The sequence below is a fragment of the Penicillium daleae genome (assembly GCF_028827525.1).
Source record: "Penicillium daleae strain IBT 16125 chromosome Unknown utg000004l_segment0_segment0, whole genome shotgun sequence".
NCBI lineage: Eukaryota > Fungi > Ascomycota > Eurotiomycetes > Eurotiales > Aspergillaceae > Penicillium > Penicillium daleae.
The window spans coordinates 1,373,178-1,391,147 of NW_026623152.1; the positions used below are offsets into that span (position 1 = coordinate 1,373,178).

The window sequence follows — 17,970 nt, forward strand, 5'->3', positions numbered from 1 at the left end:
TGAAATAAGTTCGCCCAACGATTTAATTTACTTTTTGCAGTCGAGTTACGGGGAAGGTATGCCCTCTCAGATTTCATCAAAAATTGCCCTCTGGTGCTTTCTAAAGATGGCAACCTCTTCTCCTACCTAGAATTTAGATAATATTAATCCGAGGCTAAAAATATCCTGTGAAGGCTCGCCAATCGTTTTGCACGAAGAGTACAATGAAATGCAGTTTAATTAATTGAATTGGCGAAATCAAAAAGGCTAATAACACGATGCAAACGAATATTCTTCATCTACTCAATAAGCTCCTCCATCATGGACTCAATGAATTCTTTCTGCTCGGTCAAGAACGTCTTCACGTCAGCGATGTCGAAAGAACGTTTAGCAAGTTCACGCCACTGCTCCTTCTTCAAGCGATCGCGAATTCTCTCCTCAAGCACCTCCAGTCTGTACTGAGTGTATTGGCCGTACAGCTCTGACAGGTTGCTGATAGGACGAACACCAGTCAGAACACACTCGTCCTTAACGTGAGGAGACTTGGCTCGGAACGAGGTAACCATGCTGATACGCTCGCGACCTCCAATGGCCTTGAGGGCCTGATGCTCGATGTATCGTCCTTGCATAACCACGGCGGTTCCCTTGGGACAATTGTTAGTAACAAGAATAGAGAAGGCTGTGAAGAGTTATCTTACCATGGCAGGGCCGCGAACTTTCATGATCTCACCCCAGGCGGTCTTCAGTGCGGTTTCTCCTCCAGTCATGCCGACGCAGTTGGAGAGCATTGTAACACAGACAAAGGGATAGCTGTCACGGTGCCACGCAAAGCCGGGGTACTCATCCTCATCCGTCTTGGGGGCATTGAAATTGAGAACGGTCTGGTCGTTGACGGAGATGTTGATAGCGGTAATCTCGTAGTCCAATGCAGGGACCAGTTCAATGCCAGCAACTTCAGAAACCTTAGCCAGGACTTCGGGGCTGTTCCAGGCATCGCAGGTGAAAGGGGCACGCCTATTCGGAATGTTAGTATAGAAGGATGTCATGAGAAATGTTCAGGTAGACTTACGCCGATCCCATTCCGCGGAGAGTGCTTTTGACAAATTCAGACATGTAAAGGCAGTTATCAAGTACAGGTTGGCTGAAGATCGCAGCCCTCATCTGCTTGATAGCCTCTTCCGTGAAAAGCTGAAACGGTGCAGTGACTGCAACGGGAGAGATACCCTGGCCCTGAAGACCAATCTCCTTCATGGTGTAGATCTTGCTGGGGGGCTCATATCGCAAGTGTCTCTTGGCATCAAAGGACTGCCTGGTCTCAACCTTGGCCTCGTCGATCAGGAACTGAGGAATCGGCTCAGTTGGACGAGTTTCACGCCATGTAGCCTGGCCAACATGCTGCACCTTAGGAGCCGTAGTCGCGGTGATCACTTGAGTAGCAGACATTTTCCCAGAGAGGAAGGTTGGGAGAAAGAAGATGCTTGTGAGATTGGCACTGTTGATTGGAGTACTATTGACGAAGACTTCAACTGGTGGTAATTATATATCAAAGTTTTACCTAGTATCTAACGAGAGGCACATGATCATTCTGGTAGAGAACCCGACCCCGGACTTGAAATTCTGTGGAGAGAGAGAGGAGTACTTCGGATGAAGCTCCCGACGAAAAGGTCCTTGAGACTGCTGTATGAGAGGTATCTGAAGTTTGCCACCATCTCGTAGTTAGACTCTGCTACACTCGCAGTACGCCATTGAATTGTTCGGATGCTCGGCGGCATCATCGTTTCCAAAATCAATGTTTGTTGTGTCCAGGACTCGATATCGGGTACATATTACCCTGTTATACCACCAGGTTTGTAACCATTATTATCACCAGCCCATGTCTCGAGTCTTCCGTTCTAAGGCCCCTTTACATAGTGCGTTATTGTCGCTACACGTCCCTTCCTTCTTTCCGCTCTCATGGAGCGACTCTCCACCATCGACAGCAACAACGAAGAAACTGGTAGCTCCCTAAACCTAACAAAGACCCTGATCACTACGGGAATCAAGTCCGCTTCTAAAACCCTCCAAATTCTATCCAACAGCGACAGTCTTCTCGGTGAGTCATTCCTAGGCCGTTTTCGATCAAGGATCATCTTTAGCTGACATTCACTAGAGGTCTTTCTATTATACAACCTCGGATTCACTTACGCCGCCGCAATCCATCTGGCAATGGCCAATGCACTATTTCCTGACGCAGTGGACGGTCCAGCGTCCGCGCAAGAAGCACATTCGATTCTTGACCAGATGATCAGCAATGGCAATAAAGTGGCTCAGGTGCGCAAGGAGGAACTCGTTCACGTCGAAGGACTCTTCATGGAGGTCGCTGCGCGCGCAGAGATGAACGGCCTCCAGCCTCTCACGCTATCTACTTCGGTCAACGTCGAGGAAAGACCCGCAGAGCATCGCAGTGACAACAACACGGAAGGGCAGAATCTGAATAGGAACAGTGAATACGTCGAGGATTTTGTGCCCATTGATTTGCCTAATCCTGGGTACACTCGTACGCAATATCATCCCAGCATGATGATGCCGAGTACTGAGCTGCTGGATGATATTGGGATCTCGTCGGCTGAGCTTTTGGCGATTGTGGACCAGATTGGGAATCCAGATACTTCTTATTCTATTTTAGACTTGGGGCCTTGAAATGAAACATTGTTGAATCTGGGGATTATTCAAATACTTGTATTTTCTTACCTGAAAAGGTAACTGACTCTAGATGTTGGTGCTATGTTCATGTGATCACGTATTTTGGTCCTCCCTCCAGCTAGCTCAGATAATGTAGCCATTTCAATAGCCTAAATTCAGAGGCTGGACAAACAATCTACTCCGATATGCTTCTGTCTTTCTTGACGACTCAGATAGCAGCTCTTCCAAGTTTTATCGTTCAACATGTGCCTGAAGATAGAGGTGGGAAGTGTTGACGAGTTTCAAATTGACGAACCACCTGTAGAATTAAGCCTGAATGTGCTTTAAAAGAGTATGATCGTGTTTATTGGTAGCGTATATTCGTGTACACATTGAAAATGATAAGGCAAACCCAAAAAGCAAACAAGCCAAGTAATGAAACCAATCTCCAACGCCCATGATCATGACTATTCTCGCATTCCGGTCGTATCCAATTGCAATTTGCCAAACAGGGCTTCACATATTGCGTTCATGTTCGTTGCGGCTGCTACTAGAGCTTGGCGGTTCGTAGGGCGGGACTGGGGAAAAGTCATCCGTAAGGACATCCTCTGCTTCTTGAAGCGCATTTGCAGTAGCCTTTGGTTGAGAGATTGAGACTGACGATTTGCCATCTGTTTCGTCGCCGTCGGAGTCAGTAGAGTATGCCTCGTCCAGCCCGTTCAGGAGAGCTTCGCGCCGCTGGATGTCCTCATCGTTCTCGATCGTGTCTGGTTCCGTGTAGAGGTCGTAGGAGAGGGGTTTCTTGATGAAGTGGTCGATGATGTAGTACTGGATGGCGTTCATGATGACGGGGAAGAGCAGCATGACGAAGGCGATTTGGATTGCGGTGTTTCCCTCTGTCCAGCCCAGGGCCCAGTCACCGACTTTGACGATGAAAGGGAATACCTCGATCAGGAAGAAGACGCAGACTTTCATGCCAAGGAGGCTGATGAAGTATATCATTGATTGCTTGAGCCACCATAGGGCTCGGGGTGGGTGGCCGTAGTTTCCTGATTCGATGGATTCGGGTGGGTTGGCGAGGGGCGTATAAGAGGCTAGGTAGTTTAGAGTTCGGAGGATCAGGATCAGGATTGGGACGCCGAGGGTTGTCTGTTCCGAGAAAAATATATGTCAGCGACTTTCGCGGTGGGGAGAGAAGGACAGGTTTGGCGTCACTCACGTCGATTCCAAGATTCAGCAAGTAGAAAGAGCAAGGGTTCGGCTTGTACATATTTCTGATCTCGAATTCGCCCGCCGAGAACATGGACATTAAGAGATTCGCAAGATGAAGCATCCCTGATCCAAACACTTGTTTTGACGCATCAAATGCCCACACTTTCAGTGGTCGCTGGGGCCGTTCCCTCCATCGCTTGTATACCAACGATAGCAGCGCCAGTGCTCCCAGAGCTGCCTGGACGAGCAGAGAGAAAGGCCCAAGGAGTTTACACTCCCCATCATCCTCGTTTGGATCTTGGCCTGATGGAGCAGCCCCATGGTAGTACAGCATGTACGTTGTGGGCAACGGCGATGCGGAGGTGCCTGGAGATGATGATAGACTCGGCGGGGAAGTCACAGCGACAAAAGTGGTGGCCGCCGTTGCGGCGAGTGACAGTGCAGTGGCAGCAGCTTCCATCGCTACTTAAGAACGAGGCAGGCTAGCCAAAATTCCGGTTTAGCCCTTGGAGAAGACGAGAAGCGACCTGCGCTGTGATGGAGTCGTGGCAGTGTAACGCTTGGAGGTTGGAAGGACGCGGGGGGCCGGACGGGCCTATAAAGTGCGGAGACAGGGCGTCATCGGCAGGTGACCGGCAAGAACAAGTTTTTCGTTTTAGTCGGAGGTACTCGCGACTCAGAAGAAACAAAGGCAGAACACGACCAGCGCGGATGGAAGAAGACTCAGGTGAGATGACGCCTAAACCAGAAGTTGGAAGGTCCCAGTCAGCTCTGCCTGGAGGCGGTGTCGATCCAGATCTCCTCCCCGCAAATCCTCAAAAGGGGATCGGCGCGGCTCATAATAATCCTTGGCTGTGCTTGGCTGTGCTTGGCTCTGGCTGTCATGGTGGAACAGATACAGGCCCTGATCTATTCCTGGAGGGTATCTAGCTGCTAGGTAGGTCCTTCTTAACTTGCTTTACTGTCTATCACCCTCCCCCCCCCTCAGTGCTCACATATTACCCGTTGAAAGGGACACTGTCGCGCTCTGCCAAGACCAGAGACCCGTCCCTTTGCAGCGGAGTGGGTACCTCGTCGTTCAGTGACGCACTGTCAGCCTTACAACTGAGACCCTGTTTATGTGTTGGAGGAATGAGAGCTTGCGCATCCCGCTGTTGTAGATCTTGCGTGGTGTTAAATGGGTATTTGGGTAGATGCAGGTGAATGTACTCGCCACTTGCTGATTTCTCGAGAATACATCTCCAGTCAGTAAGGTACGCTCCAACATATATATCCAGCACCGCACCAGAAGGGCACCTAAGTGTATCTATCCCGTTACAGCAGAACATCGTGTACAGCATTGTCGGACAGAATTGTATGGCAATGTCGCGCTGATACCGTAGGTTTAGTGTCAATCCACATGAGAGTTCTACGCTGAAGAGCCTCATCTGACATGGGAAATCCCCTACAACGAAAGCCTGCGTGCTGAGCAAAGTGGAGTTTCGTATTGATCACGAAGTAGAAGGTGAGAATCCAAAAATAGACATGAAAAGATAAAATCTCCCGCCCGGCGAATACATCGAGCAAAAGTTCCACCAGACAATCATCAAGACTGAGATTTGACCCATCAAACCGCTCCACCCTTCCGAAAGATTCGTCAAGAAAAACAAAATATCCCGAGGGAATAAAAGAAAAAAACAAAACAAAACGCCGCTAACCCCTCAAGCCATCCCAGAATCGACATAACAGGAGATCCGTTGCAACACCATGCGCAGCTAAATGCTTGCAGAGGGCATCATTAGAGTCGATACACGTCCATCACCTCACTCTATCCCATGCTGCTGTTTAAGTCGTTCCAGGTTCTCCTGTCTTTCTTGGATATCCTCCTTTGAGCGAACCATCTTTTCTGGCTGGTGGTATAATACTAGATGAGGCGTGTTAGTTTTTGTTGTTTGATCCATCGTGCCGGATGCGCTCGTTGCGCCGGGTGTCACACGTACCGACCAAGTATCTGCTCTGGAAGTTGAAGCCATTGAGCTTATCGCATGCCTGCTTGGCGTCGTGTACGTCCTCGTAGACCACAAATGCTGTGCCCTTGGAGTTGTTGGCAATGCCTTGACGGATTTGGCTGTGAAGAGAAAAAAAAAGAGCGACGGGTTAGCGACGAGGATACCGCGATGCAAAGAGGGCGCGGAGCTCACCGAATAGGCCCAAATTTCCCGAACAAGTCAAAAAGTTGCTCTGCTGTTACGTTGTAGCTATGAAAGTCATCAGTGTTTTGCTCGTCGCTGTTGCGGCCGGACTGTGGTTGCGGAAAAGACGTGGGCGAAACTTCCGATTAACGGCGGGAGCGCGGGCAGCGGGCGTGCATACCTGAGGTTCTTGACGAAGAGAATCCTATTGGAAGGCAAATCTGTTAGTCAAATAAATCACAACAGACAAGGCACAAGGAAGAGATGGTAGCCATAATCTCTTCTGCTGGTCACCAGATGGGCGATGGTCGAAGGGCGCGGAGCTGGCTGCGGGAGGGGCAAGAGGAAGAATTGAGCACATACCGATTTGCTTCGGGGGCGAGCTTCCGGCTCATTCTTAGGACAAAGGAGGTCCAGTAAACGGGTTGAATAAAGTGTTGAGAAAAAAGGTTTAGATACCGGGGGTATCAAGGGCAAGTGGTGGTTTCAAAAGGCGAACAGCGCAAGACGAAGGAGAGACACGCAGAGAGAAGCACGAGGTGGGCTTGGCACGTCCATTTGCGGTTTAGTGCATGCCTGAGGCCTCGAGGATGAGGTAAGCGCCCTTTCCATTGTGACGGTACATGACAATAATACAACACGTGCTACCTGCTAATCGCGGCACGTTGGGGGCGATTATCGACGAGATTGCGGTTACAATTGGTATCGGACGGTATCAGCGTCACAGCTCGGCGAAGACGCTCTCGTCGCAAGTCGAAGCTCGGGGCCGCCAACGGGCTTTCTTCTCTCTTTCCAGACACAATCCAGTCGCGAAACGCATTTCACTCTCGTACAACCATCGGGTTCGATTGAAAGGGAGGGTCATCGACATCAGGACACTCCCTCCGGCTGCAACAGCTGGTTCCGCGTACATACCGTGCGAAACAGGCTCTCGACCGACCTACCCTCCTCCCTCGTTCGTCTACCGCGCTCCGTCCTCCCCTCCTCGCTCTTCCAAACCACCCGGGACCGTTCCCATCTAGACGCATACCTCCCGTTCGTCATCCAGTTTGCAGGATCTGATTCCTGCTGACTGGATTGCATTCAATCCGTCCTCCTTTCCCGCCCGCGGGCTGCGGCGCGACTCTCCTCGGCGCCTTTGTCGACCCGCCGCCTCGACGCTCACAACCCCCTCAACTCGCTCCGCCGCGACTGGCCTCGCCTCCTCGTCGGCCATCTCCTCCGCCGCCATCAATCGTCCCTCGAGCATCGTTGTTCATCTCACGGCCCTGCGTGCGCATCTTCTGCCACCAGGAATGACACTCCTTTCCTCTCCGACGGCCTCTCGCTAGTCCGTGTGGTCCAACATCCCCGCTTTGCACCCACTTCGCCGCAAAGTCGCATTTCGTCGCACCTTCGAGCTTTTCACACCAAACCCTCTTCGCGCCCGACGCTCGTCGGAACCTGCCAATAATGATGAGCGCAGCCTCATTCATGATGCCTCTAGGCGAGCGTCCCCCGCAATACCGTACTCCGTCGCCTCCGCGACGCGCCGTCGAGCCCATCACACCCTCGACCGCCGATTTTCGAGCATCGTGGACGGAGCGCAGTATTGCACGGGCTGCTAGCCTCGATCACGATCAGCGCCCGTCAAACCATGCTCGGATTCCCCCCGCGGATGCTGGCTCTCATCACCGGTCGGGACATGGCCGCTCAAATTCCACCATCGACACGCTTGCGACGATTGCCCTCGCAACAAGCCCTACCTTCGCTCCGCTCCCGCCTCGCCTATCCTCTCCCAATTCCCGATCGAACATCCCCTTATTTCCTCCCGAGCCTCAGAATGCCGAACGACCCGCGAAAAGGCCTCGATCAGAGCGTGATCCATCCCCGTACCGTTCTTCCTCCTCTCGGGCAATGCCGCCAGCCAACAACCCTCAACCGTCAATTTTGGATAGCATGAAAACAGATGCTGAGCTCTTGCTCAATTTCGCTCGACCCACCAGCTTCCAACCGAGCAGCCATCACATGAAACGAGTTAGTATCGACGAAACCTATCATCACCACAACAATCTCTACGGAGGTGACTCGATGCGACATAATCGATTTGGGTTTCCTTATGCTGAGCATAGTGGCTCCCCGGAGGAATCAAAGCTCGCGTATCACTATGCCGAGGATCACATTCCGCAGTCACGTATGAGGTCGCGTTCTGATGGATCTGCATTCATCTCGCGCCCGGTCATCCGTGGCGTGCGGCCCACCACCAGCGCGGGTACGCTCGCTCCTATCGTCTGGGAAGAAGACAACGAAGACGGCACTTCAACGACGGGGGTGTCGCGTTACGCGGGATACGGCGACGCCAGATCCATCGGTCCACAACAGGAGCCCCATCGTTCTCATCAAACAATGGACGTGACGCCCAAGGTTGAAGAAGAAGAGGATGGAAGTGACACGAATCAGGCAAGCTGTGCCGCGTGTCATATGGTGCGGATCCCTATGGTGCCCGAAGAACAACAAGAAGAAGATACGTGGATTGGCTGCGACGGGTGCAAGCGCTGGTTTCATATCGTCTGTGCCGGGTTCAAGAACGATCGTGAAGTCCGCACCGTGGATAAGTTTATTTGTCGTAACTGCCGATCTACTCATGGGCAAACGACCTTTGTTCGCAAATCTTCCAGGGCTCGGACCGCAATCGACTATGCTGGTCTTAATCAGGGCGTGGTGAAGGCGGCGTCGGATTCAATGGAGCATCATTACCTCGAGCCTATTCGCCAAGGCAAAATTAGATTCCTTCCTGAGAAGTTCCCCAGGATGAAGCCCGAGCTGGTAACTGCTGAATACTTTGAACGGGGCAATGGGTGGACGGAGCCAGTTGTGATACCCGCTGCTTGGAATACTCGGGAACCCGTTCCAGAGGTGGACGCAGATTTCGAGTCTCTCGTGCAAGAAGCTTCCACTCAGGAGATGTTTGACGATTTGCTTGAGCACCTCGACGAACACGAGACGCGCCTTCGGGAAACTATTGACTGTGGACAAGATCAGCTGGATATGGTCATTCCGCAAGGGTTGACCGTCCGTGCTGTAGCTGAACTATATGGCCCCGAAGAACGGGTTGAAGTCATCGATGTCAAATCGCAACAAGGAGAAGAGAAGAGGTGGAACATGCAGAAGTGGGCTGATTACTACGAGAGCAACGAGCCAGACAAACCAGTGCGGAACGTCATCAGCCTCGAAGTCTCGCAGAGCAGGTTAGGCAGACTTATCAAGCGACCCAAGGTCGTGCGTGATCTTGATCTGCAGGATGCAGTGTGGCCAGACGAGCTCAAGGCCATTGGCGACTATCCCAAGGTTCAGTTCTATTGTCTCATGTCCGTTGCCGACTGTTATACCGATTTCCACATCGACTTTGGCGGATCATCGGTGTATTACCACATCCTCAAGGGAAAGAAGACGTTCTTTTTCATCCCTCCGAAAGACAAGCACCTGAAGAAGTACGAGGAGTGGTGCAATTCTCCCGCCCAAGATTCGATATTTCTCGGGAATCAGACAAAGGAGTGCTATCGCGTGGATCTGTCGGAGGGTGATACCATGTTGATCCCCTCAGGATGGATCCATGCCGTCTGGACTCCGGAGAACAGCCTGGTCATTGGTGGCAACTTCCTCACCAGACTGAACTATGGCATGCAGATAAAGGTGCTCAACATCGAGAAGGAGACCAAAGTCCCCAAGAAGTTCCGCTATCCTTTCTTCCAAAAGATTCAATGGTATACAGCGATACGATACTTGGACGATGATCCCATTCCGCAAAATGTTATGGACGCATTCGCGCAGGACGAGAACTATCGATTCCACCGGCATCACCCTATTTACTATGAGTTTGGGGAACTTGCCAATCAAGAGCCTGCGGGATCACCATACTTCAACGCTCGATTCTACTCTCAGGCTGAGCTGGAAGGACTGCCTGAGTTGACCAAGTACCTTTTGCGGACAGCGCTCATTGCCAGCTCGTACAACGTTGAGGGAGTCACCATAGAAGTTCGCAATGCGGTCAGACGGTCCATTCCAAAGGGTATCGGTGACCCTGTGGACATGATCAGGAAATTTGGTATCTGGGTTTCCTGGAAGCGCGGAAATGAGAAAGCGCCGCAGTGGACTCGTCTGGGCGTTATCGAATCGAACCCCAAGGTTTCTCTCACCGAGAAGAAGTCCTCTGGGCGTCCGAGCCGACGATCTGAACGTAATGTCGACAGCCAGCGCACCTATGCTGAGCGGCAAGCAGTCCAGCGTCCATCGGATGAAGCTATTACCACACCTGCTCCACCTGTCGACAATACCCTGCCAGTCTATCCGCCAACAGAAAGTGCCACACCGGTGCCAGCCGCGTTTCTCCCCGAGTTTGTCGCTCAAGAAGCGTCATCGGCGCCTAAGCCCCGACCTGCGCCGCGTGGATCTGGCTTAGGACCCAAGCGTGTGGCCTGTGATGCATGTCGCCGTCGCCGGATTCGTTGTCGTCATAAGGATGAGCCGAATGACTTGGGAATGTTGGGTGGACAATTGGGTATGAACGGCTTTGGTGCTACCTCAGGCCTCAGTACTCCGTCCTCACTGGCGCAAGATGCTGTCTCTGCATTGAACTCTTTGGCGGCGATTGCTTCTCAAGCTGGATTCCAGAGCAACGGCGTGGTTGGCTTTGATCGATTTGAGGGCTCTGGTAAGTTCCACTCAGCAGTCATGAGTACGTCAACAGCTGCCGCCAACCGACTCAATGACTTGAGCCCCGATGGAGTCAACGGTGGGAAAAAGGGACGCAGCAAGGCGTGTGACGATTGTCGTAAGAGCAAGGTTGGTACTCCCGATGAGTTATTGCTTATTTCATGATCTCTTTACTAACTATTCAACAGCGCCGTTGCATCCATGACGAGTACGGTCGAGTTGACCCGATCAAAGCTCAAGAACGCTCCAAGCCTCGCGGAACGGCCTCATCAAAGCGGCCTCGGCCTAATGAAGACGAGGCTGCTCCTGCACCTGCCAAGAAGACTAAACAGGAGAGCACGTCGCCGATCACGCATCCCATGAACTTCGAGGGATATGCTGCTACTGCAGTTGTCCCACAGGATGTATCGGATGCTGGTATTGTCGCATACGACGCTGTCGGTCACCTTCAACCTCAGCCAAGCAAAGTCGCCGAGGTGGTGACTGTTGGCCATGCCTTGTATGCATCACCTCCGGTCCTCCATGTCGACTCGGTAGACATCAAGGATACAAATCCATTGGCTGCCTCTTCCAAACCAACCACGTCCTTAGTGTCCCCACCTACGTCGCTGGCCGATGAAATGGATGTGGTGCAGGACGGTGAACCACTCGCATCAGTGGAGGGGGAAGCACACACTACCCTTTACACGCCAAACTCCAGCTCTCGTCACTCATCCCGTCAACCTAGACATGTCGAGCGTTTTGTCCCAGAACCTACAGCCCCTCGCCCTTCGAAACCTGCGACGTCACATACCGCACGCCGGACTACTCCCGGCCCCTCATCGGCTAGGAAACCATCCTCTCGCCCTTCTTCATCCCACGCCAAGAAGAGCTCGCCAATGGTTGAAAAGCGCTTCGATCGACATGCCACCACCTCCATGTCTCCCCATCAATCCAAACATGCCAAGCATCGCATCGAAGATGATGCAGATGCCGAGAGTCTCCGCTTGATCCGTGAACTTCAAGAAGAGGAGTTTGGTCTAAGGCGAAGACGTGGCTAGACCGAGACGGTGGTTGTCACCAGGATCGTCTTACAACCAGGATCGTCTTTTCTTTTCTTTTCCTTCCTCTCTTTCGTTTCCTTTCTTAGGTCTTCCTTTTTTTTTGTCATCGCGATGGATCTGTTCAGGATATCATTTTAGGAATTGGGTCTGGAGATTCGGAGTTTTACATATTCTTTTCTTGCTTTTGCTGGCGTTACATTAGTCTGGCTGGACGGAGTTTTCACGGGTTTCCGTTTGAGTCATTGATGATATTTTCCATTCTGATTGCCTGTGTGCATCGGCTTTTCTTGTTTATTTGGTCTGGTCTGGCTACGGCCTACTTGCTTGTCTCATGGAATTTTATTTCCTTTGTCGTTCCGATAATTCGTTCCGAGTTTTATGTGGACGTTCATTTCTACCATGCTTCGTTTTCATTCGGATGCCGTATACTGTTGCTTAGTTTCTTGTTTCTTGTGCGAATATGACTGCTAGCGGTCTTCGTCTAAGGGTTTCTTCGTATCTTGCATCTTGTACTACGTATGAAGCTTGTCTTCGTCCTTCCCTTTTTAGCTTAACCCGAGGGGTTCTTTGACTGGGTAGCCAGGTACAGAATAATTTGGTACTTTTCATGGCATTGGAGAAATTCTGAATGTGAAAATCTTTTTATTGAAGCCTTTCAGTTCTAATCTATTTGCATCCATCCAGATGTCAGAGTCCTCGCCAGCACTCACATCACTGACTTAGTTCCCTGTCCACCAAGTGTAATTGTCCGTCTCAGCGGCAGTATCAAACACAAGAAGCGAGCTGCTATTCTCCGGCCTGTGAGGCCAGACATTTAACAGACCGTCCCAGATCTCGATCTTCGAGTACTCCACCTTCGCACCCGGAGCCGAGTACAGCGTAACCCCGGTACTATCTTCCCGACTGGGATAGATGCGAGTAGTAAGAGCGAAGCGCTCGTTAACGTACACCTCGACCAGCGAGCCGTCAACAAAGATGCTCATCTGGATGGATTCGGTGGTATTCTTGCCGTTCTTTTCTCGGAAGGTGTAGGGCTTGAAGTAGCCCTCGTGTGTGGAGTTGGTGAACATGGTGATCAGCGACGAGTGGCTGCGGTCCACGGCGATGCTGTTGTTGGAGGGGTTGAAGAAGATGTTTGTGTATTCTTCGCGGTTGGGCGATGCGGCGATTGTTACTCCGGCGATTCCGGTCGTGTGTTTGATGTCCACGTCTAGCTGGTATGAGTTGGATAGTTTGGAGGGCAGAGTGATGTTCTTGATGTTGCATTGGTTCTTGTTGCATGGGTAGCTTGTGTGGTTGGATCCGCGACGGAGGCCCTCAACGACGTCGGGGGCTGGGCGGACACCGAGTGTGCTTGCGGTCCAGGTGCCATTTGCATTGGCGAAGTAGCGTGCGTTTCCGGCAGTAGTGTTTGTAAGGCTGTGAATTACGTTGGGCGTGTCTTTGATGAAGATTTCTCGAGGCAATGCGAGTGATCCTTGGTAGCCTTGCTGTGTGATTGCATAGTTGTTCATGTCCTCTTCAGCCCAGCCCCATTGGATTCGGCGGTTGTTCTTGGTATCGTTGAAAGTAGTCAACTTTTGATGTGTCAGTATGATCTTTTTTCGGAGGGATAAGCTAAGAGTGTCGAGCAGAATGATACTTACCGCGTATAGAAGACCCCAGTCGCTTGCACCGCCGGCAACGGGATTGAAAGCAACACTTCCATTCGCCCTTAGGGAGAGAGTTCCCTCATTCCAGAGAGACCACTTTTGCTGGTGGAAGCTGACATTGCCACCCTCGGCGCCCATACTAACAAAGTACCGGTCGCCAATCGAGAAGAAGTTTGAAAGCTCAAAGTTAAACCCGTAAGTACCAGTTTCCTCAAGAGAACCAAGAGTACTGTTCTTCTCCGGCTCCCAGAGAGCTCCCAAGAAGGTCCAGTTGGTGAGGTCCGAAGCTGGAGCACGGTAAAGAGGCATGCGAGGACCAACTTCTTTGATTCCAGAACCAAAGACAGCATACCAGTGAGGCTCTGACAGGTTGAGGAACGCATCCATCTGTGGCCAGGGCTCGAAGAAGGGATCACGCCAGCCGGTGATGTTCCAACCGGCGGGAGGATGAGAGAGAATTGGATTATTCTCGTATTGCTCCCATGTAACTCCGCCATCGGTAGAGAAGGCAAGACCTTGACTTTCGGTACCAGTGAGATACGGCGAATTCCATGAAGTAGGGAGACGAGATACAGCCGTGTAGAAGGTCAAGAACGTGCCGTCAACTCCACCAGTAAGGTTCACTGGTTGGGAGGTTCCCGAGAAAATACCCAGGTGGTTGTATAGAGATGGGTTGTGGTTGCTAGTCATATTGGTGGTGCCAATTGATTGCGCCTGGTCGTCCTTCCAAGCAGGAACTCCGTCGTTGGGAAGATGGTCGACGTCAGTCCATGTAATGAGGTCGGGGGATGTTGCGTGTCCCCAAGAGATATTGCCTGGAATATTGATCCGATTAGCACTTAATTGCAAATCATTCCTCGTGCAAGGAGCTCATACCCCAGTTAACATGGTTAGGGTGGAATTGGTAGTGCAAGTGGTAGAGACCTCGAACTGGATCATACATCGGTCCACAGGGGTCCTGATCAGTATATGTTTGTTAGCTAGCCACGCTTCACTTGCTGATTTACTCGATTGAAGACATGGTCATACGTTCATCCATCCTGCAGGAGCAAGGAAATGAGAAGTTGGCCTCCATCGTGAAAAGAGGGTGTTATTCCCCATTTTGTCAATGATATCGACCGAGAGAGCCTGTCCCAATACTTGCGAAGGACCTGCGCCCAGCGCTAACGCCGTAGCAATTGTGTTGGTCTTCATGATTGCTCTTTCACTCGAATGAAAGATCGTGCAGATCTGGGGAAACTGGCTGCGTCAAAACCCCTGTCTTTATAGAAAACTGGGGGAAAGTCATGTAACACCTCCGGATATTAATCGCCACATCCTCGGATGTCCGTGCTAGGCAGGGAACTAGACAAGAAACAATTTGGCAGGGAGCCAAAAGCTAAATTAACCTTTCTTTAGTTAATTCCTGGGGTTACCACGAGTCCACGGGGTGTTTGACTGCCAAGAATGTGGATGCCAAATAGAAATGACGCAACCACCCGAGGATCTTCCCATAAAACTCCAGTATTTCCCCGAAATCAACAGCGTCGACCACATATGGATGTCATTCGGCATCCCGGTGGATAATAGCGTTGGATTCAGGATTTAGCTCCTCCGAGAATATTCTAGAGAGCCGAAATTACTCCATGCCCGACATTCTTATGCTTTTTGTGGGGGGAGTTTTCGTCTTAGAGGAACGGGAGGAAAGCATAAGACGTTAACCCCGCAGAAGGACGTTGCCCGGGGATATCGATGCAAAATTTGCATGTATATTAGCAGTAGACCCGACTATCAGTGTCCTAACTTTCCTAGATCTATGCTCAATTCGTACCTTCTGGTTATAAGGCTGAACAATATGCTCAATGCCGGTCCTCTGTACACCTCTATGAGAGCGATCTATATGACTAATGAAGATCTGGGAGTCGAGGTCTGGGGTCTCTTCATGTGCGTACCAATTTAGTTTGCTAGTCTGGCTTTTATGACCACTTAAAAGGTGGCTTCATGTTTCCCCTGCGCTTTGATTGACGGACGCTCCATCTTTCATGGTTACTGGATTACTTCAAAATTCTACCGGAGAACTCGTTCATTTTGTATTCTGAATCCATACTGCTGACCTGTGCATTGGAAAAAGGCCCGAGAAACATAAAATATTCACACCAGGAACGCTAATTGGGTCGTTGCGTATAAGCAGAATCATGAAAGAAGGTTTTGTAATAATAACCTTCCTTGAATCACAGTAGACCAAATGCGCCTGGTAAAAATAATCGTCCCCTGAGGCTTTTGATCACTTTGACATGGATTCTCGTTTTAGTACCAACATTTGCAAAGATAATTTGGGCCTAAGGGATATTCAACTTAACCAATACTTTAGGAATTGGACCCACTTTCGTTAGTTACTGACATAGTCCTTTTTTCTAAGGCCGGACTGATTTGTGGCAGTCTGCAGAACAGCGGTACAGATTTTCTGTTCATGATAGATAGACTTAGCCTTACTGATACAAACATGTCCAACAAAAAATGCAACGGGAAGCAACGGTACAAACGCAGTTTATTGTTTGAACTATGTGACACACCTTAGCAACATCTGGCTACTAGATAGCATAGATGACAGTGTCGAAATAGATTCATGAGTCTTACCGAGGCCGTAAATGTGAGGACAGTTCCAGCGTTGAGTTTCTTCCCAGACCCGGGGAGCCAATGACAGTCCAGGCCAAAAGCCATCTAGTGCGCATGGTTGCACTTTTTAGACCGTCCGCTCCAATTTGTGTGAGTCTTCAGGGGCTTCATGGTAGTTGCATTCTTGTATGGGCCGCCATACTTCTCCCTAAGATCACCCTTTGAGGAGATGTGCTGGTGGATGCACTGAGACGGATCCTTAGGGTCGGAGTTAGGGCCGGCAAGGTAGTGAAACCCTTCAATTTCGGTCAACGTCTGAAAGCCAGATGTCTCTTTTGAATCAATGACGATGATGTGTGGAACAGTGATATCCATGCTGATATAAATTCCCTGGCGGGCAATAGCATCGGTCAAGGAAGTAGGAGGGCAATGCTCTAGGAGAAGTTTGTCAGGGCTGATACCGGAGGGGGATGGCCGCGACTGATGGCAGTCAAGCTGGAGCGGTGCCGAACAAGCCGCAGCAGCTTCTGGGGGAGCGACAAATTCGCCAATCTGGTAGCCGTAATAGGGTAAGACCACAGTGCCTCGAAGCCAGCCACATGCTAGGCTCCAGGAGCCGCAGAGGATGGTTGTCTTGCGATACACGGGGAACCAGTTGATGCCGTGACACTGGATAACCATTGGCGGGTCTCGGGGGACGCGATATTCGCGAATATCACCGCGAGAGTCGAAGTCGTATCGGTAGTATTTTGCGCGCAGGGAGGGAGGCATGAACACGGTGAGAGCAAATACAGCCTCGTCCGAGAGACGCACATTATCGAGAGTGGCCGCAAAGCCGCGCTTTGCAAAGTTCCAGGCTTGCTGCAGGTCACACGTGTAGATGTCCCATTTTTTGATTGTTTCGATGTCGAGGTCTTGGATGGGCGTTCGGGTGCTGTTACGCGTAATAGGGGGTGCCGGTGCAGGAGTGGTCATTTCGCATGATCGCCGTCTGTAAAGACCAAGGTTGAAGAGGGATAGGTGTCGAACGAAGAAAGGGATAAGATGGTCGAACATGGATGTAAATAAGTTAGAGGTAAGAGTTATGATAATTTGTACGGTTCTGTGACAACATCCTGACAAACAACTCGAGAATGACTCCTAAAGCTCTTCACGTGAAAGTCATGCCGATAGGCATAGGTCTATCAAGAGATAAGTTCCGGAACAGCAGGAACAGGAGGCTATATGAGTACCATGTAATACCTCATATTACTTGAGTAGAGACAGGCTTCATGACGAAGAGTTCTATACAGTCTATCGGAGGAGTTTGCAATTACAGCACAAAGATTGATATTAAGTAATGTAGAAGACAAGATACCTACATAAATGAAACAAAAATAGAACTACTAAGACAAGAGAAAGCCTTTTATAGAGGGCCTTAATAAAGGAAGTGAGCGGTGGTTCTACTAGAAGCGTCTAGCTTGAGGTCGTCAAAGACCACTTATATCATCAGACTCCCCTCCTGTTAATAGTGATTGAAAGTTATTACTTCACGTGAAGCAAGAAAACAGGCTGGACCTTAAATATTATGGTATTATTATCCGTCAATATAATCTAGCTATAACTCTAGGGGATTTCACGCACAAAGCAGGTAATTGATACTGATGTGTAATAGTAGCTGTACAATGAACTGGCTTCAAAATTCACATAACTCACCATGACAAATCCCTAGCTTCTAACTATTTAAGCTTAGAAGCCAGGCTTACTAATGACTCCGAATATTAACTACGGAAGAGTATCGCTTAATAGCTACCAGGCATCCTTGCTGATATCGTCTCAGTCGACAAGGGGTGAAAGGCGTTGGCGACTTGTTTTCTTTGTCAAATTTTGAGGGTAGATACAACACATTTAATGTCATTGAAATCATAAATCAATAGCTAATTTTGTTTTAGCTTATAAGATAGTCATTGACTATGTGCTCAGGTG

The 17,970-nt window shown here is 50.3% G+C and overlaps 8 protein-coding genes across 8 annotated transcripts; 2 read left to right on the forward strand and 6 right to left on the reverse strand.

Annotated features, from left to right (window-relative positions):
• Positions 1–278: 278 nt before the first annotated feature.
• On the reverse strand, positions 279–1,422 carry N7458_004138 (2OG-Fe(II) oxygenase family protein; the record flags this gene model as incomplete). The annotated part of the gene is made up of 3 exons (XM_056907520.1): positions 279–623; positions 678–993; positions 1,049–1,422. 3 exons carry the CDS (start codon positions 1,420–1,422, stop codon positions 279–281), a joined length of 1,035 nt encoding a protein of 344 aa, XP_056768247.1.
• Positions 1,423–1,932: 510 nt separating this feature from the next.
• Positions 1,933–2,658, forward strand: N7458_004139 (uncharacterized protein; the record flags this gene model as incomplete). The annotated part of the gene is made up of 2 exons (XM_056907521.1): positions 1,933–2,071; positions 2,129–2,658. The coding sequence occupies 2 exons, from the start codon at positions 1,933–1,935 to the stop codon at positions 2,656–2,658; spliced, it is 669 nt and encodes a 222-aa protein (XP_056768248.1).
• A 498-nt stretch (positions 2,659–3,156) lies between these two features.
• Positions 3,157–4,312, reverse strand: N7458_004140 (STIMATE family protein; the record flags this gene model as incomplete). The annotated part of the gene is made up of 2 exons (XM_056907522.1): positions 3,157–3,789; positions 3,860–4,312. The coding sequence occupies 2 exons, from the start codon at positions 4,310–4,312 to the stop codon at positions 3,157–3,159; spliced, it is 1,086 nt and encodes a 361-aa protein (XP_056768249.1).
• Positions 4,313–5,654: 1,342 nt separating this feature from the next.
• Positions 5,655–6,418, reverse strand: N7458_004141 (putative pre-mRNA branch site protein p14; the record flags this gene model as incomplete). Its single annotated transcript, XM_056907523.1, has 5 exons — positions 5,655–5,755; positions 5,832–5,959; positions 6,033–6,089; positions 6,205–6,228; positions 6,387–6,418. The coding sequence occupies 5 exons, from the start codon at positions 6,416–6,418 to the stop codon at positions 5,655–5,657; spliced, it is 342 nt and encodes a 113-aa protein (XP_056768250.1).
• Positions 6,419–7,195: 777 nt separating this feature from the next.
• On the reverse strand, positions 7,196–7,498 carry N7458_004142 (uncharacterized protein; the record flags this gene model as incomplete). Its single annotated transcript, XM_056907524.1, has 1 exon — positions 7,196–7,498. One exon carries the CDS (start codon positions 7,496–7,498, stop codon positions 7,196–7,198), a length of 303 nt encoding a protein of 100 aa, XP_056768251.1.
• On the forward strand, positions 7,476–11,755 carry jhd1 ([Histone H3]-lysine-36 demethylase; the record flags this gene model as incomplete). The annotated part of the gene is made up of 2 exons (XM_056907525.1): positions 7,476–10,844; positions 10,904–11,755. The coding sequence occupies 2 exons, from the start codon at positions 7,476–7,478 to the stop codon at positions 11,753–11,755; spliced, it is 4,221 nt and encodes a 1,406-aa protein (XP_056768252.1).
• Positions 11,756–12,477: 722 nt separating this feature from the next.
• N7458_004144 (glycoside hydrolase family 32 protein) lies at positions 12,478–14,604 on the reverse strand (the record flags this gene model as incomplete). Its single annotated transcript, XM_056907526.1, has 4 exons — positions 12,478–13,335; positions 13,405–14,225; positions 14,287–14,368; positions 14,440–14,604. The coding sequence occupies 4 exons, from the start codon at positions 14,602–14,604 to the stop codon at positions 12,478–12,480; spliced, it is 1,926 nt and encodes a 641-aa protein (XP_056768253.1).
• A 1,506-nt stretch (positions 14,605–16,110) lies between these two features.
• N7458_004145 (uncharacterized protein) lies at positions 16,111–16,980 on the reverse strand (the record flags this gene model as incomplete). Its single annotated transcript, XM_056907527.1, has 1 exon — positions 16,111–16,980. The coding sequence occupies one exon, from the start codon at positions 16,978–16,980 to the stop codon at positions 16,111–16,113; it is 870 nt and encodes a 289-aa protein (XP_056768254.1).
• Positions 16,981–17,970: the final 990 nt, after the last annotated feature.